The sequence below is a fragment of the Hippoglossus stenolepis genome, chromosome 4 (genome assembly GCF_022539355.2).
Source record: "Hippoglossus stenolepis isolate QCI-W04-F060 chromosome 4, HSTE1.2, whole genome shotgun sequence".
Lineage (NCBI taxonomy): Eukaryota > Metazoa > Chordata > Actinopteri > Pleuronectiformes > Pleuronectidae > Hippoglossus > Hippoglossus stenolepis.
The window spans coordinates 12,736,901-12,764,586 of NC_061486.1; the positions used below are offsets into that span (position 1 = coordinate 12,736,901).

The 27,686-nt window shown below is 42.0% G+C and overlaps 1 protein-coding gene across 1 annotated transcript in view; it reads left to right on the forward strand.

Moving 5' to 3' along the window:
* Positions 1–27,686, forward strand: part of grik4 (glutamate receptor, ionotropic, kainate 4) — a 155,131-nt gene that overhangs the window by 81,943 nt on the left and 45,502 nt on the right. Inside the window, exons 7-9 of the mRNA XM_047339706.1 lie at positions 14,113–14,274; positions 18,169–18,321; positions 19,631–19,735. Coding sequence (XP_047195662.1) covers positions 14,113–14,274; positions 18,169–18,321; positions 19,631–19,735 — 420 coding nt within the window. The remainder of the gene's footprint in view (positions 1–14,112; positions 14,275–18,168; positions 18,322–19,630; positions 19,736–27,686) is intronic.

Consider the following 27,686-nt stretch of genomic DNA (forward strand, 5'->3'; position numbering starts at 1 on the left):
CACACACACACACACACACACACACACACACACACACACACACACACACACACACACACACACAACTATCAAAAACACGCTTTGACACCCAGTGCCGGCTGACGTATTATCCGTCTCTGCAAAGCAGGGCCATCAGTTCAACCCTCCACACACACACACACACACACACACACACACACACCCCTCTGCCTGTTTGTTTTGTTCTTCATGTTCCATTTCCCCTCCACACACCCGTGATCCCTCTTGTCACTGCAGTCATTGTCATGCATCCATGCCTGAAGAGCTGCCAGCGCTTCCTGACTATCTCACACACACACACACACACACACACACACACACACACACACACACACACACACACACACTCACACACACAGTTAACCAGTGAACACTCGCGCCCAAATGAAACTCCAAACGAATAAACCCGTGTACACGCTCACCCACACAACATCCCAGCCCTCCCAGTCGCACATGCATACAGTTTTAACGTCTTAGCCCGCTTATCTACCTGCCTCTCTGTCTGCTTCCAGGAAATAAGCTGTGTGTATTTTTTGGTGTCTGCTGGTGTTGCTGTCATGGTGTCATAAAACCAGCAGCAGTGGTAGAGAAGCAGGCTGCATATTTGATTCCCCCTCATCTGTCTTTCACCTTCCCTCTTTCTCCATTCGTATTTCTTGGAGCTGATTGGCAGGTTTGTGTAGAAGCGTGAGGAAGGGAGCAAGGTCTGACTTCTGAAGCATGGCTGATGCTGTTATTCACGAGTTAATCCCTATTCTTTCCCAGACCCTGACCTGCTCCCCTGCCATTTGTTCTTGGCCAGTCAGGGGTTCCGGGCTCTACATGCCTCACGCTTCTTATTATTCCTCCCAACGCTTTCAAATGTTAACATGCTTTATTATTCAATGTACCACAAAAAAAGAAGATGAAATATGTGCCAACCTTCTTCGACCTGCACAATTTCTCTTATTGTCTCTTACTCCAAATATTTTTGTTTTCTTCCTCTGCTTTCTTCGAGGTCGCCCTTGCCTCTGTCAGTCTGTCACTCTGTGCTAGTGGAGGGAAGTTAGTATTTGCCGTCTGACCTTGTCCTGGTAGTTTCACCTCTTTTTTCCGTGCTGCTAAAACCTGCTTCCCCTCTGTCTGTCTTCCACTTTCGGCTTCTCTCCCCCACTCTGTGTTTCTGTCTGGGTGTGCCTGGCCTTGATCAAAAATATTGTCTAGGTGATACAGAATTCAATTTCAAAAGTTTATTGTTCTGGTAAATTTCCTCTCATCCCATATCTGTGAATGTGAATGAATGAAGGGAACATTCCTATAAAAAAAATCACTTCAAGTCAACCTCGCCTTCCATCTCCGCCATGCACTCTGGTACAGAAGACTTATAAATCCCCCTCAAAAACACTCTTGTCACTCAAGCTGCTTTAGAGGGCAGCCACTGTGACTGTGAAAATGATTGGGATTTAATTAATTCCCCTCCACGGCTTATGTAAAGTTCATATTTCCCTGTTTAGACACAGAGTTTGAGAATTAATCAACTGAGTAATAGAAAAGGTAATAGGCTACGTGGACGGTGACAACACAGAGGTGCATCCAGCCAGAATATAAGCTATGTGATGATTATGTCACAACAACCAAATTCACCAAATAATGTCGGCATGCTACACGTTTTGTAATGCAAAGAGGTCAGCTTACTTTGAGTTACGTTTATTGTGTTGGTGGTGTGAGGAGCAGTATAACAGTAACACAACTGTACCCCAGATAGACATTTTTCTGAGGCTTCAATTTATACATCCCCACTCTACACGTTTGCACTAATGTTAGTTTCTGGTTTGGTCATTTCAAAGTGCTGTTATTTTCATGGTTGATTTATAATTCAGCATCCACACAGGTCATATTGTGCTTATAATCCAAACAGTGATTGTGTCATCTACCTTTCTTAAAAAGAGGTCACCCATAAAATTACTTCTGCCAAGGCGATTATGTTTTGTTTGTTAGTTTGCAGGATTACGCAAAAACTACTTAACCAATTTCCGCATGAGCTTTTGTGGAGGGGTGAGGCATGATCCAAGGAAGAGCCCATTAAAATGTAGTACGGGTCTGGATCAGGGGGCGGATCCACAAATACATTTTCACTTTCTTTAACATTGCTAGATAAGACATCTTTCAACATCTTTGTTCATTTCTTAGAGAATAGTTCATTTATATTGATGAAAAACCATCAGCCATGTTTAGGGGACTGATATTTATGAGTGTGTGCAATTTGGTAGAGATTCAAATGAAAATCTGGATCTAGTGAATTTAAATGAGGTTTCTTAAGGGAACTGTTGGGCCTTGGCGGAGGTTTGTGCTCTACTCAGTGCACTATAATGGAATGAAACTGCTATGTCTCATTACTGTACTGAAAGCTAATGCTGTGGAATGGTCATATTTATGTTGAATGTTACGATGATCGACATAAGCAGGAATTTCATTGTGCAAATGCCAATGCAAGAAAGGCAAAAACTACTGAGTCTTCTCTTTTACTTTCCTAACGGTATCTACGCTATCACCACTGTCGACTGACCAACATGTTGGAGAACACATACGCTTCCCAGGTGTTGACAGTGTACTTATAGGGTCAACTTCAATGCTGTAACTCCTGAATCCAGAACTATAAATCCATCTTTACAGTGGGAAAGGTCAGGGCCTTCCTGGTGGCCTGGTTGGATAAGGTGTGTACGCTGTCCCCCTGCTATCCTGCGTTTGATTTAGATTATATTTGATGATGACCATCATCCATCTTCCAGCTCTCCTCCATCCTGTCTCTCTGCACCATTAACTATTCAATAAAGTAATCAAGGAAGGGATCAAGGCCTCGGCCATTCTGTCCTGTGAACTGTTGCAGAGAAAATTTCATAAAAGGCTTGAGAAGAATAACATGTAGTGGATGGCTATGGCATTAATTTTTGCTGTAGCAGCGCAGCCCTGCTGCTGACTCTGGGATTCACCTGCCAAGTTTGTATATTCATTTACAAAAGATGGAAGGTATACCTCTGGATTTAAAAAACACTCAGCCCTGAAAGTCATAACCCACTGGTGAACCTTGTTATTAAAACAGCAGTTACCTTTATCAAACCTACCTGACGCGTACGTCACAATTTCACATATGATATTATGACATATCCAAAAACACTGGATCTTTTTCCAATTGGCCTCATAGTTGTTGCAGTTAACTATGTGATTGTCCAGTAATGTTGCAGGTCCCTTGTATGAAAAGGGCTTTCAAAGCTTTTTGCAGAATATATGAATTCTGCTTTGACATGGACGCTCAGTAAAATGCTCTATTGCCACTTCCAATCAGCTCATTATTCTCATATCAGACGGTTAATAATCTGAGCTACATTTTCTAATCATTTATTTATTTCCATATTTTGAAGACAGTGAATTAAACCATCATCCGTCTATTGTGGCCTCACGTGCCTAAATAAGCACCGACTGGAAGAGAAGAGCTCATGTAAGGTCTCACAGTGATGAGGCTTTATTACTGGTTGTGTAGTGTGCATGAGGGCAGAGAAGCAGACTTCCACCTCAGCCCCTTTTCATCACTGATTGAACTTATTATCTGATATTCTATTAAAAAAAAGACCCACAAGTCTATTCAAAGCCAACGGTTTTCTGCAAGTTTTTCCACTTAAAGCAAAAAACTTAATGCAATTATATGATCTTTGTTATCCCAAGAAATGTTATTGTATAATTGGTTCTTTAATAATTTAACAGCACATGCAGAACACTTTGGTTGCCGAGATGGCCATCCGCATAACAAACGTCTTTTCTCATTTCCTCACACAAAAAGAAAAAGACAGAAAAACACATTGACATTCGTATCAGTATCCATGAAGGGCATTCATTAATCATTTATGTCTAGCTTTCAGGGGTAACAGGGTGGGATGTGAAGTGCTCTGTTCATGTAAAAAATTAGAAATTGATTAGGATTCATGAAGTGAATGGGCGTGATCGAAAGGTATAGTGACTTTTAAAGAGCAGTGACACTAATGAAATCCAAAGTCTGCCTGTAGAGTGGGAACGTGCCTTTTAAAAGATATGGTTTTCATTTAAAATGTTGAACAGTTGTTGACTGACATGTGGAGATGGTAGAGTTGAGAGAGTGACAATTTATGTCCTGGCATGTCAAACCTCCTTAGATTACCACACTTAATATAATTTATCATTGATTAAAAACACACTTTAGAAGCCTTATTTCCATACAATTATAAGACTTAAAGTCCCCCGGCCCCTTTTTATCTGTGGCTGGATGTGTGTGTGAATAGGAGTGAATAATTTAGGGTGGTGTTCCAACTCTCGGGCTCAGACCTTTGTGGAGTTCTGTCGTATTGATTACTCCGTGTCAGCCCTATTACCTGCAACTCTCCCTCTTGAGCCCCATGTCCGGATGACTCGGTGTTGACAATTGTATTACAGCCTATTATCTCCCATATCCCAGGGCTTGAGTGCCGGCTTACTGTAGGATCTGCTTTGGAAAGTTGAAATTGCCTGCTTACTTCATACCTGACTTCCTTTCCACGCTCTATAACTTTCTTCCCGGCATCGTCCCACAATCCCACATGCACCTGGTGACTTCTGTCCTTCCTTTCCTCTTCCCTTTACATTTCCTCATAGCTTCATTGGTCACCCACATTCTTTAATCTCCTTCCCCCCCCCCCCATATTCCAGACCACTTTTTCTCCCCTTCATTCACCCATCTCGAACCTGCCATGTACCGGGTAATAAGCCAGAAACCTGCCAGCACAAAGTCACCACAAGTCAAGACTCGTTTTTTCTTTTCACTCCACTTCGTGTGTAATTTATCAAAGACGCTACATGTGTGCTTTGTGAGGAGGGCTCCCATTAAGATGGAATTGCTCTCTGCTATCCTTCTAAAAGAGTGAATACAAGAGTGCATTTGCTCGTGCATGCTTTTGTTTCTTCACTTTGTTGATTATCTTTTGCTGTAAATCAGCGTCGGTGGTCAGTGACCTCACTCAGCCTGATGTCATGCCTCTTTAACTAATCACACATGTGACTTTGGTTGTGCCAGTGCATTCCAACCCGTTTGATAACATCTACCAGAAAGCCAATTTATGGTATCTGTGGCAAATATTGCAAATTGGCTGTTTTAATCAGCCTGATGGAGCTTTAATTTGAATGAAAGGCATAACTGTTATTGTAATCTGATTATCGCTCAGCCCAGACAAGGAAATCTAGATGGAAAGTTCAATACACAGTCAAGCTGTGCTGATTGCAGAGCTGATCGTGTCCAATCAGGATTAGTGAGGGACAATCAGTACGTTTACATGCACACTAATATGCTGCTATTTTTATTATAATATTATAATACTGTATTCATAAATTTGACATGGGTCACGTAAACAGCATTTGGATAAGCCAAATCTGGTCTAACATATTATGTAGCATTTTCTGATTAAGACATTTGGGATATGTGGAGCTGAGAGTAACACAGACACATTCCCTCCCAAACAAAATGAGGCAAATAAGGATTAAAAGGTAACTAAAGACAAGAAAATTAATTGCATCTAAAATATTTTGTAATTGCGGCTAACGGAATTCACAGTAATGGTCACCGAGGACAGAAAGCAGCTACACAGGATTTGCAACATATCTGAAATTGAAGTCAGGGAATGCTATGTACTACAAATTAAAGGTTGTATTTGCAGATTATACATGCAATATTCACTGCCACTACATGACATGAATCACCAACACCTCCATCCTCCCTTCATGGTGTTTCCTCTATAATCTGTGGGTGTTGTGAAGCCTGGTGTAAGTTGCCTCCTGAAACCACAACAAGAACAGCTGAATAAAGTTACCCTGTGTGCAAGAGAGCCAAGAAACAAATATCCAGCTTAGCCGCCGCGCAGACTGGAAGAATGCATCTCACCTAAAATCCATTCCACCGGGACTATAAAAATACGATATTGCTGAAGGTTTTTCTCATTTAACAGCTCTGCAGTGTTTAGGTTAAAAGTGTGTTTAAAGATGCTACAGCGTGGAAAAGGTGTGACAATGGAGCATGTCCACCTGGGTGTCATGTTTACAATTTTGTGAGCTGGAGACATCTCACTTTCAGAGGAGAGACTCACAACAACAACCTGAACTGAGATAAACCTGTGTCTGGACCACCAAGGCACAGACCAGACGACTGACTCACAACACACACAGACAGTGTGGATTCATCCTGTGCCCGGGATGCCATAACTCTGTCCCATGTTTAAATCTGTGTAGAATCTTAGGGTAGAAAACTATCAATGTGCTTCTTCAAAAGAAAATCTGAAAGTGGCAGCAAAACCCCCTCTTATTGGTATAAAAAAACAATTTAGCCTTTGTTGCCATCAATTCACCAACTACAGAGCTGAGCCAGCCACACTGAGATCCCCTTTGCCAGTCAGCATATAGATTAGGTGTGGTTGAAGTTTGTTTTGACCAGGGGACACAGAATCCGGATCTATACAAAATAAAAGCACAGGAAATGTGTGATATTTAATTATAGCAAATAATATAAAAAACAACCTGAACCATACCATTTAAATCCATACAGAGATTTCCTGGCCATATATTCATTTTCATTGCGGCTCTTTTCTCTTTTATCTCAGTTCCAAAGCTGAGGGGGTTACTTGGTCTCGATGAGAAACAGTCAGGTGATCGATGTGAAACACTAAGGGCTTCACAGAGATGAGCAGTGTTTAGATGGAGTCTTATCTCCATTATCTGCCCCCCCTGTATTTATTTTTTGTCTGTCTCAGTATTTCAGCTACCCGGTTTTCCAGCCCGTTGCCGAGTGCAACCTCCAACGTCCAGGAACCCTTTCTGATTTCCCAGTAAAATAATCTGGTCTTTGGATGCGAAGCTTTTCAATTAAAAGAAGCAGACTTTAAATTTTGCTTGACTTTGAAGGATTTTCTCGTTTGAAATGTAATATTTTCCCTTTTCATCTGTTATGTTCCTTTATGAAATCCTGCGGGGGGTTTGATTGAATAGCTTACTGGAAAAGATAGACTGTTTCAGATTCCAACCATATGCCGGTGTCTGCAATATTCACGATGTTTTTGGCCTCCACCAGCCTACGAATTATTCTGCGCATAAGGTCTCTGCCTCACAAATAGGTTGTTACTGTTGTAGGTCGGATATAATTCTATGAATAATGGAATAAAATTGGTAATTTGTTTCCAACACTCTGCAGGAATGCTGCCAGATTGTTTTGATATATGTGGCCATTAAAAGCTTTGAAACAAAGCTAATGTATCAACCCCGGCACGCTGCACCGAGGTACGCTCTATAATTTCATGGACACCTCACAGCAAATGAAACGAGCTGGCCGCCGGCGATGGGGTGACGGGTTAGAGACCTGCTCAAGAGGGATGACTTGGTTCAGTGAACGCACAGACAACAAAACATCCACACAGCAACTGGTGAGCAATCGGCGATGCTGCAATTATAGTTCTCACATCTAACTGCAGTAGATTATTGCATTGAGTTTAATGGACATACAGTTCAGTAAATCATTTAGCCAATTTTGCCATTACATCCCAGGTTCATAACGAGTCTGCAGAAAAGGACGTTTTGGAAGCGCTCCCGCTCTCCTCCTTCTCTATTCCATCCCACGCTCGCTGAGAACATTGTAATTAAAAGGCTGCGGGAGGCTTTAGAGCTCAGCCTGAATTTGCGCGGCAATTGATGCAAGCATGAAATGACTTATTGCCAAAAACACTGCATGAACATTCCAGCTATTAGCGAATAATCATGTGCCACTGGAAATGGATCTCATTGCAGAGCCGGAGTCAGGCCTTGAGGTTTTATCCTGTTATACCCTTCCCCCAGAATAAAATGAGGGATGTCATTAATTAGTATTTTATTATCAGGGAGATCGATATGCAATTTACAGAAATGTTACTGATGTCATAGGCCGCTGAAGCTGTTTGTTTTCTCACAGTGCCGCCAGAGAGATAAGTAGTGGAGATCATTTTTCTTTCTTTCTCAACTTGTCAATGATGATTATCACCACTGACGGTTCTGTCTTTATCTGGGACACATTTCACAGGGAAAAAAATATGTATCTTTCCCATCTGAGGGATCAGCAGCTGAAGGACATGCCATTCGCCTGTCTGCTTAAAGCTGCTCTAATCAACATTGTTAGAATCATAATAACGTAACAAACAACTACATAGTCCCAATGAAATGTGAAAGAGGTCGTTCAAAGTGACAAACATGCACAGATCTATCACCCAGCTCCGCGGCTGCCCTCAAATGTACAGAGCTTTTTTTAATCTTCAGCTGCAGCTTTATTGTTTGGTTCAGTCTCAACGCTCTCATTAGTTTTGTCTCCAGCAGCAGCAAATCCTCTGATAAACCCCCTCTGCATGCTACGCGCCTGGCACCAAGAGGCAGACGAGCAGTTAGAAACTAGCTGGTGAACATATTGGAGCATTTAGAAACAGAGATACAGATATATTTTTCTCAGAATTGGTTAGAAACCTGAAAAGAGCTAGAAGTAGGGCTAAAACTTAAGTAAGGGGCACTTTCACACCTACCTTGTTTGGTCTGAACCTTCAGACTTTCCAGTTTAGTCTGAATCGAAACAACAGGTGTGAAAGGTGCCTCGGATCATGGTCCAGAATAACAGAACAAAATGTATTCTGACCCAAAGAGGTGGTCTTAGTCCGGATCAAACTGCAGCGTGAAAATACTTTTCTTTTGGAGAGTTTAGACTTTGGAACCAACTGCAGGAAGTTGAGACTGCATTTAACAATAGAAGAAGAGAAAGAAGTGGAAGCCTTACTTGACTTTCTTGAAACCAATTTACCGAGGTTGCAGTCATCACCTCTGATGATATAATGTTGGAATAACGCAGACTTTCATTTGGCAGGGTTCCACTTCTGAAGCTGGTGATGCTGGTGGTAATACCATAACAATTTTACAGTAGCAACCAGATAAACAAAATGAACGCGTTAATATCAGACGCAGGCACATCTACAAACCAATCAGTGTCAAGTATAGGTAGACACAGCCCACGTATAGGTGGTGACGACAGGACGTACGTATAGAAACCCTTAAGTGCGCTCCCTAAATTACAATGTTGAAACCAAAGCTAACCAGATCAAGTGTAAACAATGCAACAAAGACACCAACGACCTTGGTTCAGACAATGGTCCCATTCATCAATTAGACACAAACACATTGCCAAATGAATTTTAATGTTGTTGTTTATCTGCCAGTTGTCTACACAGCAAATTGTTTCCAACACATTAAACAACTACAACATTATAAGGTAATAATACCTCAGCGTTTACTGCTTGTTGCACTGCTCCCAATTGGCCAAAAATCAATTGCTGCTCCTTAACCCATATACCTCTGCTTATGCTAATTGATTGGCAGAAAATATAAAACATTTATCTTTGCAACAGTGCTCAATACTCCTTAAACAATACGCCCGTGAGTCATTTAATGTGTAACTTCCATTTATTGTTCTGACTCATTTGACATTATTGCAGTGTTCCTCCACAGCAGCACTGTGATTATCTGCAGTTCTCAAACTTCAGCAAAGTCCATTCATTTTAATGTCACTGTTACAAAACTCCTCAAACAAACAAAATGTTCAGATGACTCAAAGTCATTGAAATACTCCGACTATTCATGCATTAAACATAACATGAGTGTGAAGTGACAGTATGAAATCAGCATTCCAATATTCCCTGCACTGCATGCATGCATATCACAAAAGTCCCCACACAGTAAGATATGAGTTTTCAGTTCCAGGGTGTTGCTATGCATGCAGCAGAGATGCAGCTGGATTCAGTAGATGCCCCGGGAGCCTATAGGGAATCGCTATAGTCCCAACACTTCTATCCTATTTGAGGAGATGAGAGAACGGAAAGAGGCTGCTTCATTTTTGTGATCCTTTCTAGGAGGGTGGATTTATAGAGGCTCACACAACTGCGGAGAAATTGGTCCACGTATGTTTGTGTATGTGTTAGGGATGTGTAGGGGCTGAAGAGGTAGGGTTCATGACAGTGCATCGTGCATCGTGCTTTCAGCAGCATCCGTTCTCCTGGGATCTCATTATTCACTGTTCAAGCAGTGTACATCATAACAAACAGGAAGTGGTCACGCGTTCAAACATGTGTGTCGGCGAATGTACATGTGTACATGTCGGAATGGTCCATTATGTGAAAAGCAGGACGAATCCCTGCGAGTGAAATGATATAAAAGACATAAAAGAGACACAGAGAATAAAACAGGAACCAGACATGTAGAATAGATGAGACGATTGTGAGATTTTCCGAGGTAAGAGGGCAGGAATTGCGGAGGTGGAGTAACAGTTTTTTGGTTGGTTGGCTCGGGTCCCAGCCGCTGATTGATCTCCAGGTGACAGCCAGTGTCGGGGGCCCTTGGCCAGACTGTCATTCCCTCGCACCCCACCCCTTCTCCGTTTTGCTCTGTTACTCCCTCTCTCTCCCCCACTCCTTTTTAAGCTCTCACTTGTGCCAACTAATCTCTCACCTTCTTCTCTCTCCATTGATTCAACTCTCTCAGTCATTCTCTGCCGCTGTCGTCCTCATCATCATTATGCTCCTCCGCCCCCTTATTTTGCCCCTTCAGTGGAGACGGTTGGATTTGCTGCCGCTCTCCTCTTCTACCCTCCAACTCTGCCATTCCATTCACCCACTGCTGGGAACCAACTGTCCTCTACCAAGCACTGTCCATTTTACACCTCCCATTTAGTGTGCAAAAGGCCATAATTGCTTATGTGAAGGGATTTAGTTTGGGTTTGCGTACAATCGTGTGTGTGTGTGTCTGTGTGCGTGTCTGTGTCTGTGTGTATTTGAATCTCAATGTGCAGCGGCGCTATGGTGTCTGTGCCCTCAGAGCCCACAAATGCACCACATTAGTTTCCTTCAGACATAGCCCAAGGATATTTCTGGTGACCTTGGTCTTCAGTGCACACACGGGTGTGTGCATGTGTTGCTCAATTATAGGGATTTCATTTTCCTGCGTGTGGGTGTGCGCATGATGCACTCGGCAGTTTATGTTTGTGCCAGCACATGCATACGTACGGGCAGCCTTGAGGGGGGCACGCTTAATGAAAGGCTCGTTTGCACAGTCCTGCCTCTAATGATCTATTAAAGTACACTTACCCAGTAATTATATGGCCAGTCCCAAAAGGCTTATAGACGACTCCACAAGGGAAAGCTAAAGATTCAAGCAGACTATGGAAAAGCCAATGGATTTAATGCAATTTATGGGAATCAATAATATCATGAACATGACCTTTTGCTTTGAGTTTATAATGAAATAAAATACTGGAAGGAAATGAGATTTTTCTTCTGACGTAGTAGCGTGGTTGGGGTTAAGTGTTCCTCGAGCTTTGCCGAGGAACATGTAATCCCTCTCTTCGCCCATTCACTGCACTGCATGTTCCAAAGCTGCGATTAGATCCACCGTCACAGTATGACCAATTATTCAATTCTTCATGTTTGAAAGTAAAAAAATCAAGAGAGCCAGCCAGACGATCAGTTTAACTGAGTAATGTTTTTCAAATTCATTAGAAGAGTGACAAAGAACAGACAGCCTCTCCTCTAACAAGACCAATTAGAGCATTAGCCTCATCATTAACAGAAGTTCTGCGGCAGCTTGCGGCCCCTCGGATTTCAGAGCCTCGCTTTCCGTTCAGTGTTCTCATTAAACATGTTTTACAGTTCTTCTCCTGCCTCAAATCATGAGATGAGGTTTGTCTTAAAACTGCTCGCTTTGCAGTATTTCTCGGTAGCGAAATCTTTTTTTTTTTCCGAAAGAAAGAAAGAAACCTGCAACCCCACACATTTTTAATCAACTCTATTTTTGTTGCCATTTGTTTTGTGATTTAAAAAAAAACAAACAGTTCAGGATTTATTTCTGTTAAATTGAGTGCAAGTGTGAAATTCATCTGCAGACTTAGGCACACAGACAGAGTGCGGGTGCAATGCAATCCAATCTGAAAGCACTATTGGAGCAGGATGAATAACAATCCAGGCACGATGGAGAATTCACTCGCATATTGTGACAGTGTGGGTGTGAGTTTAAACTGCAGGAGGACGTATAGCTAACATGGCTCAACATTGGGATTCTGTTAGTTATTGTTCTCTCAGGTTGAACTTGGCACAAAAAGGAAAGAGGTGGGGTTTACATAGATATTAATATCAGCAATGATCAGTCAAATCCTCTCATCCTCTTTGAAGCCAGCTGAATTTTCTTCTATTGGATGAGGGGGAGAATCAAGTCCTTGTTCTTGTAAAAGCGATTTTACTTTCCTGGAGAAGTCTCTAAGCTCAGATATACGAGGTTATGTCACAAAAAAGTGCAGAGAGCTTCCAGATACATCACAGACATTATTCCTGTAGAGTATGTAGTGCTGCTCAGGACAGATATCATTCATATATCTCATACATATCCCAGTCTGTAACCCGCCCTCCCTAACTCTCATATATGCCTCTTTTGTGATGTCCTAGTTCTCACCTTTCATCCTTTTCCTCGCGTACCTGGAATATATATTTGAGCTCCTTGTTTTTCACATGCAGCCGTTCCTGCTGCACGTCGTCATAACTAAACATTTGGGGTTTTGAGGTTTCATGGGAGGTTGGCGTCGGGGAATAATAAGCCTCCCACTCAAAGTCAATATGCTTTCTCCTGCCCCGCTTTGCTCCGAGTCTCTATCAGCGCAGTCACCCGCAGTGGAGAGACTCACGCCTGGTCCCCTCCTGGTCTGAGAGCTTTTTCTGCCCACCTGCTTATCAGTTATTTAATTCAGTGACCTATTCACTCTATTTGTATGAGTGTCCATTATCCGATCTGCCTCCCCTCTCATGCATTTTCCTCTCGCAGATGAAAAAGACAATTTTTCCCGGCTTTGATTTAGCTGTTTTTCATTTTTCGGTTGCGACGTCGCTGTGCGCCTGTGGACTTAGTAAGCTTTGATATCTCCAGGAGCCAGTCAAGATTTGGATTCAACTGACGAGTTTTGTGGTTTGTTTGTTTTGCTTTTTAAAAAAAAATAAGATTTTTTACTTAATCCTCAAGGCTGGTACCACACATGATGTAGGTTGGCAGGAGGTCTGAAGGAGGGGAGCAATTTGCAGCTTTGATCATTGTTTTTGAATGAAAGACAATTGTTTGTTAATAGTTTCGGTTCTTCGTATTTACACGCACGTCTAAGTCTTTGCAAAATCGATCGTCCATGGTAAGTCGTCCCAGTTTCTCCTGCCAACTCTTTCCTCACACGCCAAACCTTTTTTTAGATTTTCTACTGGGGCCTCACCTCTGCTGCTCACCATCCCCTCCAACCCGTCTTATCTTCCGAGTCCCTGGCCCTGGTAACAGACAGATAGGTAGACTGGGCTTGGTCTGGCTGTCATAAGCTAGATGGCACAACGGGCTGCCAGGCGAAGGCTGCCACCTGAGGGGAGAGGGACTGGGTTCTGACACCTCTATTAACCTTCAGGAGACGTCTGTCCCCCGTCACACCCTTGCCTCCTTTCTCCTCTGCTCTTCCTCATCTCTATCCCCACCTGTCCCCTGTCTGCAGTTCCCCAGGTGGAGAAAACTAGATTATCCCCGGAGTAAAAAGACCCAAATAACAAAAAACAGTATTTTCCTCCTGGAGCATTTCAATATGCCATATGTTTCTATATCACTTTGTCAATTATCTGTCTCAGTGTTCTCATTTTTTCCGTCCATCTCTAATTAGCCCCTTAGCTTCCACTGTTCACACAATGACCCGTATGTCAGGAAATGCACAAGGCCAGTGCAAAATACTTGATTTGGTGCAGTGGTGCACAGCTAAAAGGAGAGAATGAACAAATTGTTGCAGCTTTCTCAATCAAGCGGAACAATGGGAGTTAATGAAACCTGAGTGAGACGGATGTTAATGTGTTTGATTAACACGTGGCCTTTTTACACTGAGGTTATTTAAGGCAGATTGTGGTCGATCACAGCAGAGTATGACACCTCCCATCTAAATAAGCTGCATTCACCCAGTAACTCTCTTCTCCCTTTTTGCCTGTCTTTCTCTCTCATTCTGCCCCACAGGAGTTCTCTTTACTACGGCTGGATGATGTGGTGGATCAACGAGTCAACATAGTCGGTTTTTCAGTCTTCAACAAAACTCATCCCTTCTTCCAGGATTTTGTGCTAAGCCTCAACCGCTCCTGGCAGGAGAACTGTGACCATGCACCCTTCGCTGGCACCCCAGTTAGTGCAAACAACACACACACACACACACATACACACACACAGACATCATCTCACACACACACACACTTGGAAGACGAAGCTTACCCGTGTAAGAATAATGGAGGAACCCTCTTTATTTCCTCACAAGGTCCAGACAGGGCCTGCCTGAGGATTAGTCTGCCAGTTTACTGCTGTATCCTAAACTCACCAACTGAGACATCGAAGTCACTTAGACACAAAACGCCTGTGAAATATACAAGGATGACATTTATCCAGTTAACTGCGGTAATTGCAGGTGTTGCTGTAGGCGGTTGTTGTTTCCCAGAGAGCTCATTATCAACGTTTGCCACCCTCCTTATTACGTTTATAATGGCATCTTCCTCGTTAAACTCGCTTCAGATGAAATGCAAAGCAAAGGAGTAGCTTATCCTCACAACACCCCCCCCCCCCTTAGATCTCACCCTCTGTTCTCATCTAAAAACAGTGTCAGCAGCTCAACGTGTAACTTGCTGCACTCTGCATAGTTGAATGAGTCAATTCAAAACAGCCTCAAATCACAAATCAAGTTACTGTTTATGTACGAGTGACTGAGAACTGTTGCAGGAGATGAACTAGAGATAGTTCACTTAACTTTCACGCTGGCTCAGCAGTTTTTTTGATATTCAAGCCAACCATACCGGGTAGAAACATCAGGCCTCATACGAGATCATTTTATATTCCCATCACAACACTCCTCACGCCTCTGTTACGAGATAGGCTTATCTGAGTTTTTCTACGTCAAAGTCAGCAAATAAAATGTCGTAAATTACCCACATAAACCTGATGAGTGCCACCTATTTGTAAATGACTGCCTGTTTATGAGATGAAAATTTACAGATAGCCCATTAATCCCGTCTGAAGGCGAAGCACTCGCCCACCCAGAAGTGTCACTCATATAAACGGCATCTGAGAGTAACAAGAGCTCCACCAGCTATTAGATTCAATTCCTGCACTCAGAGGCCAATAAACACAAGCTCATTGTACCGTGCCTTCAGTGTTAATAGTGTTGTGGTGTTGTGTTGTGTTTGTACACTTAGAAAACAGTTGATGGTAGAGTCCCTGCATGAATATATACATACATATGAATCTCCAACTATATATTAATAAAGTTATTAGACATTTTCTATTATCCTGCTTCTTGACTGTGGTCCAGACTTGGGAAACTCAGAAACACAAAAACAAACATGGAGGCTGACTGCCCGCTTCGTCAGCTGGTTGCACTTATGTAGATCACCTGGTAGATTACAGGAGACCAAAAATCATATTTAAACTGTATGTTTCGGGTTCAAAACACAAGTACACAACATCCAAAGTCGATATCTAACATATTTTGATATTTACGATGACATTAGAATGACATTAGAATCACACTACAGGATCATTGAGCCAGATAATCTGTCCTGTTAGGCTTAAATTCTGCAATGCCCACCACAATTGTCGAGAGGGTTGATCAGCAGGCATTAAGACGTGATTAAATCGATGTGCCCATCACCCCTCTGTGCCCCACACAAGCTGGGCAGTGCCACAGGTTAAGAATAGTTTGAACACAGCATGAAAAGAAAAAAAAGGTTGCATTCTGTGCACAGCGGGTCACTCGGATACTTCTGAGCCTTCGGCAATTAGGACTTGTGACTAATTAGCTAATAAGTAGAGTGAATAAAAGGCTGATGACGGCAGAGCAAGGAAGTGATGAACTCAATTAGACATGCACATAGATAAAATGCTGTCTTTTCATTAACAGTAATTAGGTCTGGAGGAAATGTAACTTTGGGGCTCACGTACACAACAAATGCATACAAGGGATCTCTTTACTTGTGCAGAGCTGTGGGATTGAATGCATTTGAAGATTAAGGCTTGAGGCAAACTAACGGTTCATCTGAAAAACTGCGGGTTGTGACATTTAAAACGGAGAAGTTCACAGGAGGAGAAGGTTTTACAGGAGACAGATTACTCTGCCTTAATATATCTCGCCGTTCTGTGATGATATTGTTGACTTAACACCAGGTAACCACACAGGCACGGAGATGATCTTTATCTTCCACCGAGACTAAAATATCCGTAGCTGCACAAGACGTGACTGTGTTTGTGTCAGAGAACATCAAACAAAACCACAAATGGAAAGATGTTAGGTGCAATATCATTTTTTTTGTATAACAGGCCTGAAATAGTGAATTCAGCCCATGATGGCACACAAATAGAGTGCACCGGTGACAGCGGAGAGAGGAGAAGCTAATTTTCTTTTTTTGACAGGACAGAATTAAATTTTGATCTGTTAAAAAAGTATTTGGGATGTGTTGCCGTATTTGCATATTCTTTTGACCTGTCATTCCTAATTAGTGTATTTTTTTGGCATATTTTGTCCCTAATTTGCATACTAATTTTAACATTGAAGATGCCTATCTACAAGTGGAAATTCCTTTTTGGATATCTGACATTCACACATGAGTAGCTATTGTAGAAATTGTTTCACTAATATGAATATAATTTATTTCAGATATCTGGAAAGTGTCATTCACACTAGTTAAAATACCAGGCCAACATATCAGTAATTACATTTTGGACTACTTAGGAAATTAATTTAGATCAAGATCAATAATTCATATTTTAACTTGTGAGAATTGAGTTGTATTCATCATTAAATAATTTGAGGAGCAAAATGTAATTATGTGTAAATGAGTTTGAGAATAAGTCAATGGTAAATGTTTTAATTAAGTTATATATATATATATATATATATATATATATCTACAATGGAAATGTAAGACAATTAAAGGCGAGGTAAGATTTAGGTGAAAGGGATCTATTGGCAGAAGTTGGATGTAAAAGTGTGTTTCATCTAAATTGTAGAGGTGAGGGGTATTCAGCTGCAACGTGAAACTTCTCAACTAGATGCCTGTAGATCTTTATATGCAGTGTACATACCTGATGATAGTAACTACTCAATATGCTTCAGATTAGGAAAGACTATCGGAGGGATGGGCAGTAGATTGACATTGCCCATGTTAATGATTTAATTAGAATATAATCAGAAAAGATAAATTGTTATTCAGTTTTGTGACTTAACAATTTGACTTTGTTTTTAAGCACCATGTGTTAATCCCCATATTTGAAACTAATCTCCATTGACTGTGTTTGTAATGTTGTTGTGGGCAGTTTTTTTTACCTTATCACACTTAATGTCCATTTCCACTAATTATATTAACAAACTGAAGGTTGTAATACATCACAGTTCTGCAGTTTAATGCCCTATTGTAATTCTCTTTAATCTCCAGAGTTTACCATGCATCACAACTCCTCTCAGGCCTGTATCAATGTACACCAAACAACAGAGCAATTTCATCTCTAGTTCCATTACACAGACCTACAGCAGTGACTCTTCGACTCTTTCCTACTTTCTAATATGGGGCATCATGCATTTTAATCAAATGTACATAGCAGGATGCAGTGGTAGTGATGATGAGGCTGTTTGTACAGGGGAGATGAGAGGAAAAGCTGCCTCTCCCACTGTTTTCTGGCCCTTGCTGAGAGAGGCAGGCGGTAATTGGAATAGTCAGGGTGTGCCAGCTTCAGTGGGGATAAGAGTAGGAAGGACAGAGTCTCTCAGAGAGACAGACAGAGAGAGAGAGAGAGAGAGAGAGAGAGATGGTTTTCAACGCTGTCAGCAGATCAGAGTCTTTCTAATGATCTAATGGAATAATCTCAATACCACTCCAGGGATGGGTTAACCCCTCACTGACCGCTAACCACTGACACGTTACACTTGCCTTTTGGGTACTTTGTGTTTTTGCAGCTTTTGGTGTGAGTGAGTGTGTGTGTGCATGCACAAATTCATAATGTATTCACCTTCTCCCCCCTCTACCTCTTCCTCTGCAGCTCTCCTCAGCGCTGCTCTTTGATGCGGTATACGCGGTGGTGGCAGCAGTCCAGGAGTTGAACCGTAGCCAGAACGTTGGCGCCACTCCGCTCGACTGCAGGACCTCCAAGATTTGGGAGCATGGTACCAGCCTCATGAATTACCTGAGGATGGTAAGATTGCCACTGCTGGATGTGATGGAAACAAACGACAGTGCTGGCCTCTACAATCCTTAGAGGAATAGTTTGACATTTTGGGAAATGTGGTTATTTGCCGTCTTGTGTTAGACGAGAACACGGATACTATTGTCAATGGCTGTACAGAAAATATGAACCTGCAGCCACTTAGCTGTAAATTGTGTGTTTTGTTGAGCCTTGTTTTTATATATATATATACTGTGTTTTAAAATCAAATAAAAAACAACTTTATTTGTCCAGGGAGGCCAATTCTAAAATGGGAAATATGTGTGTATAGTTGAGCCCTGTCAAAAAGACAATGTCTGTCTGTCTGTCTGTCTGTCTGTCTGTCTGTCTGTCTGTCTATCTATCTATCTATCTATCTATCTATCTATCTATCTATCTATCTTAGTTTAGCAATAATCCTGGAAACTGTATGAATGTGTGTCAAGGGGTGAATGTGGCTTCTATTGTAATGCACTTTGAGTCGTTGTTAAGACTAGAAAATCACGATATAAATACAGTCCCTTTACTATTTAAAACATTTTCATTAGTGAGTCTTAGGATCTTAGTGAGGTGTTGGTAGGTGTAGTTTCGTGCCGTTGGATGGATCCAAATTCGCTGATTTCCCTCTGTTTCTTCACAAGGATCTCCCAAAATGTCAAACTACATTTGAAGTTATAGATTTTTCACACTTTTTTTGTGATATCTACGTCTTCTGACTCTCTTTTTCAACAACAAGGAAATAGCATTAATTAGACGATGTCAGATAGCCAAACATTACTGCTTCACTTTCCACATGTTAATTGGTTGTTCCTGCGCCTAGATACTGTCAATGACAACAGATAATAATGTGTAGGCTGTGCACTCATCTTCTATAAAGATATACTCCCCATCGACTAGGTCACTTTATCTTGACTCTTTATTACTGATCATATACTGAGAGACTGAGGAGGAGGAGAGATAAAGATGAGCTGTCAGTGAATAAAGTGGTCTTTTCCTATGACGATGAAATAGCTGTGAATAATTGGGCAATCAAAATACTTGTGTGTGACGTACGTTCGATATCAGACTGTCTTTCTCTCAGGAAGAAGATGTGACTAATGGCTCTCCTATTTTACAGTAAATTGAAGAAATAGCTGTGTGTTCATAATATTGTTCTACATTAGACACAAGGCAGGTACTGATCCAGTCATGCTAATGTAGCCTCCAGTCATATCAGTAATAGGTGCTGTGGGATGAGAGGGAAGCAGGCGGGATTCTGTGGCAACGTCTTTCAACACGTTGCTGTCTCTGTGTTGGACAGGTAGAGTTGGACGGTCTAACGGGCCATATTGAATTCAACAGCAAAGGCCAGCGGTCCAACTACTCCCTGAGGATCATGCAGAACAGCAAGGATGGCCTAAGGCAGGTAAAGTAACTCCCAGTCGCACAAACCCCCGATGTTGGTCTTATCTATCTCCAAACTCATCGCACCACCATAGATTCAGGCAACATCAGCAAAGCCTAGCTGCCACATAAAGTTCATTTGATTGCTTCAAAAGAATTTACATATAAATAGTCTGGTATTTTTTGAAGTGGCCCACACAGATTCTTCGATTTTCTCTTTAGATAGACACTGGCCATGATAAAACTGTTATTGCTGAACACGTAGCTCTCCCACAACAGTACAGTCGTATTTGTGGCAGTGATGCAACGTAAACTGGAACCTACAGGACGGGGCCTTGGGAATATTTGTTCAACTGACGTCTTTTGGTGCTGACATTCCACATAATCCCACGAGCAGAAATGTCAAGGTGCCAGAGGACAAAATTAAAAGTAGCAAATGATGTAGTGATTTTTAATCACTCCGGCTGCTTAGATTTTGTCGGGTTGAAAATGGGCGGAACCATGGTGGGTGGCATTTATGATGTCACAAAAACGCAGCAATAGGAATGCTGACAGGTCAAACAAGTCATCCCGCCCAAACGGATGTTACAAAATTAACAGGAGAGTGGAGCCCTCAGTCAAACGATTTGTCCACACCCACATCGTGATGACAGGAAATCTAAGCTGTCACTCACCGAGTCCACCCATACGGCAGTTTTCTGTCTAGAACTGTGTCCCATTCAGGAGACTCCTCATTCCGAGACTGCATTTGATGACAGTGTTGTTGTTGTGATGACGTCCCATATCGAGGGCGAATCCCTCCCAGTCCAACTCATCCCAGGATTCAATATGTGCATTAACGAACTAGCTATGCAGGTAGCTAAGCTAAAGTAAATGCAGTCGCTCAAAACAGCTAACAATGGTGAGAGGTGGTGACGAAAATAGGAAATCCTCCATAGGCTAGACTTTCTCTTTTGGAATCAGTCTCAGTCCACTTGGTGTATAGAGGACACGCCCTCATAGACTGAGTCCTTCAAAGGATGTAACCCCTGAATGGGGACACAGCTATAAACAGAAAACACCTGTATGAATGTGCTGTAGGTGTGAAGAGGCTTTACTTCATCATTATGAAGTTAATGTTGGTTGCGCAACAAAACAGATGAAGATTCATGACACCGTCATCGTTTACATTCATTCCTCGTAAGCCTTACTTTCACTTGGCAAGTCTGTCTGCCACGGGGTACGAAATCTCCCTGGAACATTTCGGCTTGATTTAGAGCACAAAGAAAGTTCATCCGCCTTTACGCAATCAAAAAAACTAAAACCAAGCGAAGGCAAAGAGGGAGAGGGAGAGAAAACAAGGTAAAACAAGAGTCAACCACAGATGGGTGTTCACTCGATGGAGAACGCTCCGGGGAGGGTTCCAAACTGACATTTGGTTTTCATTAATTCTCCTAGATCAGTGAGTTACAAGACCTGCCTACTTATTAACACAACCCAATGCTTTACTTTGGATTTATCAAAGCGCTGCTGTAGTTTTTGTTGCAATACAATATTCAACTGTTTTACTCTTTTACTTCCAGAGTGTTTTCTACCACCTGGAAACACTATCTTCAGAAAAGCGGTGGGGCTGGGCGAGGGGGGGGTTGTCCGTCTTAAATCTTGTTGATTCCTCTTTGAAGGTGAAAAGAAGCATCTTTACAGAAAATCCATTTAGATGGAAACAAAAGTCAACGGCTGTCGGCTTCGGTTCCGCTGCTTTTATCGCTGTTTTTTACGGATAGGTCTGTAACTTTAGATAAATATGAGCTCCACACGCGAGATTGTGATTCTTTATGGAACAAAGAATCGCAGTAGTAATATTTTTACTATGCCAATATTTCATTGATTTGTTGCACAAAATGAATATATCAGCAGGGACACACACACACACACACACACACACACACACACACACACACACACACACACACACACACACACACACACACACACACACACACACACACACACACACACACACCCTGAACTACCCTGCACAATCTTTGAAACTGGTGTCCCCTGACATTTCTTTGCCTTAGTTTCACCTCAGGGGACACAGCTTCAAATTATTTTTACAATTTTCATGGATTAGAAAGAGTGAAAGTAGTTAATAATGAAATGTAAGTAACAACAGCTTTTGAGCAGCTCAGAGTACCATGTGTTAATGAATGGATGGTCGTGTTCTTTAGTGGGGGGATGACATTACTGCAGAGGTTTTCAGTAGTATTTCATGTTAAGGATGCACAAATTGTCATTCATTTTTTTAGAAAGCCTGTCTGTTTTGTTCCATTCTGTGTGATGTTTAAATCTCATAATGAAACCATCATCAGTAATAATGTCTAAATACAGAAATGACTTTCATTGAAGTTCTGTATGTATTTCTGAGAACCCCCTGATGCAAAAGGAATTAAAAGGAATCCAGCGAGGCAGGTAGACACATTGAGAACATTGCCTCAAATGACTGGCTCTTTGAGCAAAGTGATTACCCAACACTCTCCCGTCTATCAACAGCATCTCCAAATGCTCCGGTGGAGCTGAAACGCCACCAGCAGTAAAAATCTGTAGTTGATCTCCCAGGTTTTAAAAAAGTATACGCTGTAGGAAAGTGATTGCTGGAAGGCGAAAAGGCTTCAAATGTAAACATCAGCACGAAAGTGGCAGACGCTTCTGATTCAGGTGTAGTCAAAGATGTTGTTGCATTTACTTTTATGGTAATAGCTGTATAACGCTGGATTGTAAAATATTCCAAGAGATAAAATCTCTCATGGGAGTCACGCAACAGCTACAGTTACCATTTTCTACACTGATATCACAGGCGGCCCAATATCCAGTAATTGAGCATGAATACGATTATATTGGTTAATCAAGAGTTGGGGGGAAATGTAAAAAGTTAAGGATGAGTTGTATAAATACAAATATTCCTTGTATTTTTCTGCCTGCCCTATTTAAAGAAGTAGCAATTTATTGTGTTAACACAGATATTCTCTCTGTGTATGTAAGATAGACTGTATATAAAGATGGACAACATGTTTGCTCCCCAAAAGCGAATTTGAAATGTCTTGATCGCCCCCGGTGGCTGGCTTCAGTATAGGTCATAAAACCCACATCCTCCATGTTACTGTATGGGACATGGATCAAGCTAAAAAATCCAAATACATGTTGAATACGTTTTTCATTTTAGGAAGTACTTACGTCACACTGATTTGTGTTCATTACATAGTATTACATTACTAGTTTGGTTTTAATTACTTATAAAAATCTCTTAATAGATGGAGGAAGTGGAGACGCGTCATCCATCTTTATACAGTGCCTTGCATAAGTATTCACCCCCCTTGGACTTTTTCCCATTATGTACTGTTACTAACTGGAATTCAAATAGACTTAAATAAACTTTTTCCCGTTTGATCAACAAAACATGCATAGTACTTTGGAGGTGCAAAATAAATTTTATTGTGACACAAACAATAATGAGAACAAAAAAGTTGACATCTGTTGGGTGCATAAGTATTCACCCCCCTGTGTCAATACTTGGTAGAACCCCCTTTCGCTGCAATTACAGCTGCAAGTCTTTTGGGGTATGTCTCTACCAGCTTTGCACATCTAGAGATGGAAAGGTTTGTCCATTCTTCTTGGCAAAAAAGATGAAGCTCAGTCAGATTGGATGGAGACCGTCTGTGAACCGCAATCTTCAAGTCTTGCCATAGATTCTCTATTGGATTGAGGTCTGGGCTTTGACTGGGCCATTTTAAGACATTAACATTCTTTTATCCAAACCATTCCTTTGTAGCTCTGGCTGTATGTTTAGGGTCGTTGTCCTGCTGGAAGATGAACCTCCGCCCCAGTCTCAAGTCTTTTGCAGACTGCATCAGATTTTCTTCAAGGATTTCCCTGTATTTGGCTCCATCCATCTTTCCCTCTATTCTGACCAGTTTCCCTGTACCTGCTGAAGAGAAGCATCCCCACAGCATGATGCTACCACCACCATATTTCACTGTTGGGATGGTGTGCTCAGGGTGATGGGCAGTGTTGGGTTTTCGCCACACATAGCGTTTTGCATTGAGGCCAAAAAGTTCAATTTTGGTCTCATCTGACCAGAGCACCTTCTTCCACATGTTTGCTGTGTCTCCCACATGGCTTCTGGCAAACTCCAAACGGGATTTTTTTATGGATCCCTTTCAACAATGGCTTTCTTCTTGCCACTCTTCCATAAAGGCCAGATTTGTGGAGTAGACGACTAATAGTTGTCCTGTGGACAGATTCTCCCACCTCAGCTGTGGATCTCTGCAACTCCTCCAGAGTAACCATGGGCCTCCTGGTTGCTTCTCTGATTAATTTTCTCCTTGTCCGACTCTTCAGTTTGGGTGGACAGCCTCCTCTTGGTAGGTTTGCGGTTGTGCCATATTCTTTCCATTTTCTTATGATGGATTTTATGGTGCTCAGAGAGATGTTCAAAGCTCTGGATATTTTTATAACCTAACCCTGCTTCATATTTCTCCACAACTTTATCCCTGACCTGTTTGGTGAGCTCCTTGGTCTTCATGATGCTGTTTGTTCAGTAATGATCTCAACAAACTCTGAGTCTGTCACAGAACAGGTGTATTTATACTGAGATTAAATTGCAGACAGGTGGACCCATTTACTAATTATATGACTTGCAAATGTGACTTGTGAATGCAATTGGTCGCACCAGATCTTTGTTAGGGGTTTCACGTAAAGGGGTGAATACATATGCACTCAACACTTTTCAGATTTTTATTTGTAAATAATTGTGAAATCCATGTAATATTTCCCCCACTTCCAAAATCAATCAATCAATCAATCAATCAAATTTTATTTGTAGCCCATATTCACAAATCACAATTTGTCTCATAGGACTTAACATGATTGACATCCTCTGCCTTAACCCTCAACAAGAGTAAAGGAAAAACTACTTAAAAACCCTTTAACAGGAAAAAAAAAGAACGTAGAAACCTCAGAGAGAGCCACATGTGAGGGATCCCTCTCCCAGGACAGACCCAAGTGCAATGGATGTCAAGTATGAGAGAACATCAAGATAAAGGTTTTAGCATTGATTAGGGTAAACATTTTTGAAGTATAACTGAAGGTCAGTGAATTGGTGGATTAATGTCATTATTGGTCAAGTGTCTGAGGAGAAATACTATGTATCGAGCAGTCCTGCTGCAGTAAGATCCTGGTCACTTGTGGCAAGATCATGATCACCATCAAGATCCGGATGCCACTATAGTCCACAGTTATTGTCCTGCCGCCGTGGATCACCATCTGGCTGCCACCTCGGTGGCGGTCTGTCTCTGATGCCAACAAATAAAGATCTGCCTTTGTTATCACGATCAACCAGCACGATGCAGAGTCCGCCCTTACTGGATCACCATTCACGACCTCTGATCGTGATCCACAGATCCTAATCATGATGTGGCCACAGCCGCGGCCCTGGGTCTGCGGACAATAAGGCAAAGGGACTCCAGGGAAGAAGTCAAGTCAGTAACATGTATTGATGGGATAGAATTACTTTGATGTGATAAAGATTGAAGAGAAGGAAGCTGGAAAGCTCCGTGTGTCATGTAATCCCCGACCTTCTAAACCTATAGCAGCCTAACTAAGAGCAGGTCTAGGACAAGCCTGTACCAGCTCTAGCTATAAGCGTTATCAAAGGAAGGTTTAAGCCTACTCTTAAACGTACAGATGGTGTCTGCCTCCCGAACTGAAAGTACAGATGATTCCACAGGAGAGGGCTTGATAGCTGAAAGCTCTGGCTCCTCTCACTTTTAGAGACTTTAGGGACGACAAGTGGCCTGAATTCTGGGAGCGCAGTGCTCTAGTGGAGTTGGTAAGGTACTAACAGCTCTTTAAGATATAATGGTGCCATATTGTTAAGGGCCTTGAAGGTGAGGAGGAGAATTTTAAATTCTATTCTAGATTTAACCGGAAGCCAGTGTGAAGCTAATACTGGAGAAATGTGCTCTCTTTTCTTGTGATGCACTATTTTGTGTTGGTCCATTACATAAACTCACGATGAAATAAATTTTAATCTGTGGTTATACCATGACAAAATGTAGAAAAGTCCAAAGGGGGTGAATACTTATGCAAGGCACTGTATATCTATGTGTAACAGTTACACCCGTGCATCATGAAAATAGGTCAGTTTTGCCTAGTAAAAAGAATATCGTTGAGAGTTTTGAACAAATCATCCTTTAGTGATTATATTTCATTTTGATATTAGTTCAGATGTGCACTATAAAATCCAAACAACAGTAAAATCTCTGTAGAGAGAACCATTCGCAGTGTAATTTTCTCAAACATTTCCCGATGATGTGGCTGTGCTTTGCAGAGCGCACATCTAATCTGGTTTGTTCACTCGAGTTGAATGCAAGACTGATGGGAGACACAATAGGCCAGCGCTCTGTGCATCTGGGGTTTTGTGGCCGGTGGATGCTCCTCTACAAACTCACATAGACACATATGCCCCTTTTGGTTTTGTCGCACTAATCTGAATACAGTGGTTATTCCTCTTTTTCCACTTCCCCTCATTGTCTCTGCTTCTTTCTCACTGTCTTTCAGTCCCTGCAATGAAAGGATTACACCTATCTGCTGGCATCTTTACTTATTATGAGTGTCCCACAATGACTGAGTAGCACAGACTGTTCTGAAAGCCATTGTTTTTACACTCAGTCACTGATACTGTCTGCTAGTCTTGCACAGCTTGCTCCTAACACTCTGCTTTCCATAAATGCCAGAACTCAATATTTCATATTTCATCTTAAGGCCCAGTGCTTGATGTAAAGTGATAACTGTAATCCCTCAAGTTCATGCTTTTTCAAGGTGCTGTACCAAACTGTGCACAGTATTTCCCCTGGAAAATACCTGTCTTTCACCCTGACAGTTATGGTGTGCATTTCCCTGTTGCCCTGAGTGTTGTGTGTTTTTCTGGCTTTGCAGCTTTATGTATGCAGTGATGACAGATAAGTTATTAACTTATCAATAATACAACTGTCACCACCCTGCTGCAGAAGATACCGTGTGCTTTCTTATCTACAGCATTTTAAGTAGTTGTTATTGTATCGTGACATAGACAAGACACAGACAGACGGTGCGGAGAGGAATAACTGGATCTCGTTCCCCTTGTTTAGAACATCTGATCAGTTCAGTTGGGACGATCTATGATGTAGGAGCAGAGTTGCATCCTGATAGGGAGTAAAAAATTCTCCCTGCAACCTGTAAAAGAGACTGACAGCGGCCCATCTGCTTTTATTAACCTTGTCTGAGCTTCCCCGTATCCCATCTTCATACTGGAACTGGGCCAGTGAAGCAGGAGGATAATGCTATCAGGCCTAATGTGATGATTTCAACCAGAAGTATTATAAAGCAGCCCTGCCAGTTATGTTAATGGAGGGGAAGCAAGGTGTGAGACGGGGGACCGGATTGGGGGTGTTGTTTGTTTTGTCGACTAACGCCTCCCACACACTGTTTGGTTGGGGCCGCTTCAGTCATGCAGACATTGGAGGTGCGAGGGCCTTGGCAGAGATAAGGAACGTGGCTCACAGCCCACACACACACACACACACACACACACACACACACACACACACACACACACACACACACACACACACACACACACACACCTATACGCAGAGTTAAAGCAGAATGTTTGCACATCAGCACATGACAAGTTGATACTTAGGTCTTTTGTGCGGTTTAAATAGAGGAGTAGTTTCAAAGTAGTTTCAAACACCCACACTTTGTCTCGCCCTTAATTGCACATCTTTCATTTAGAATGGAACTTGAAAAGATTTCCAACACCGGAAACAGAGCGCCGAGGTCCGCCGTACGCAACCACCAATCTCTAATTCTCAAGCCCACCTCCTCTTTGTTTCCTCAGTCGGTACCCACCATCCTCTCATCTCGCACCCTGTGGCTGCGTTATAGATCGGCTC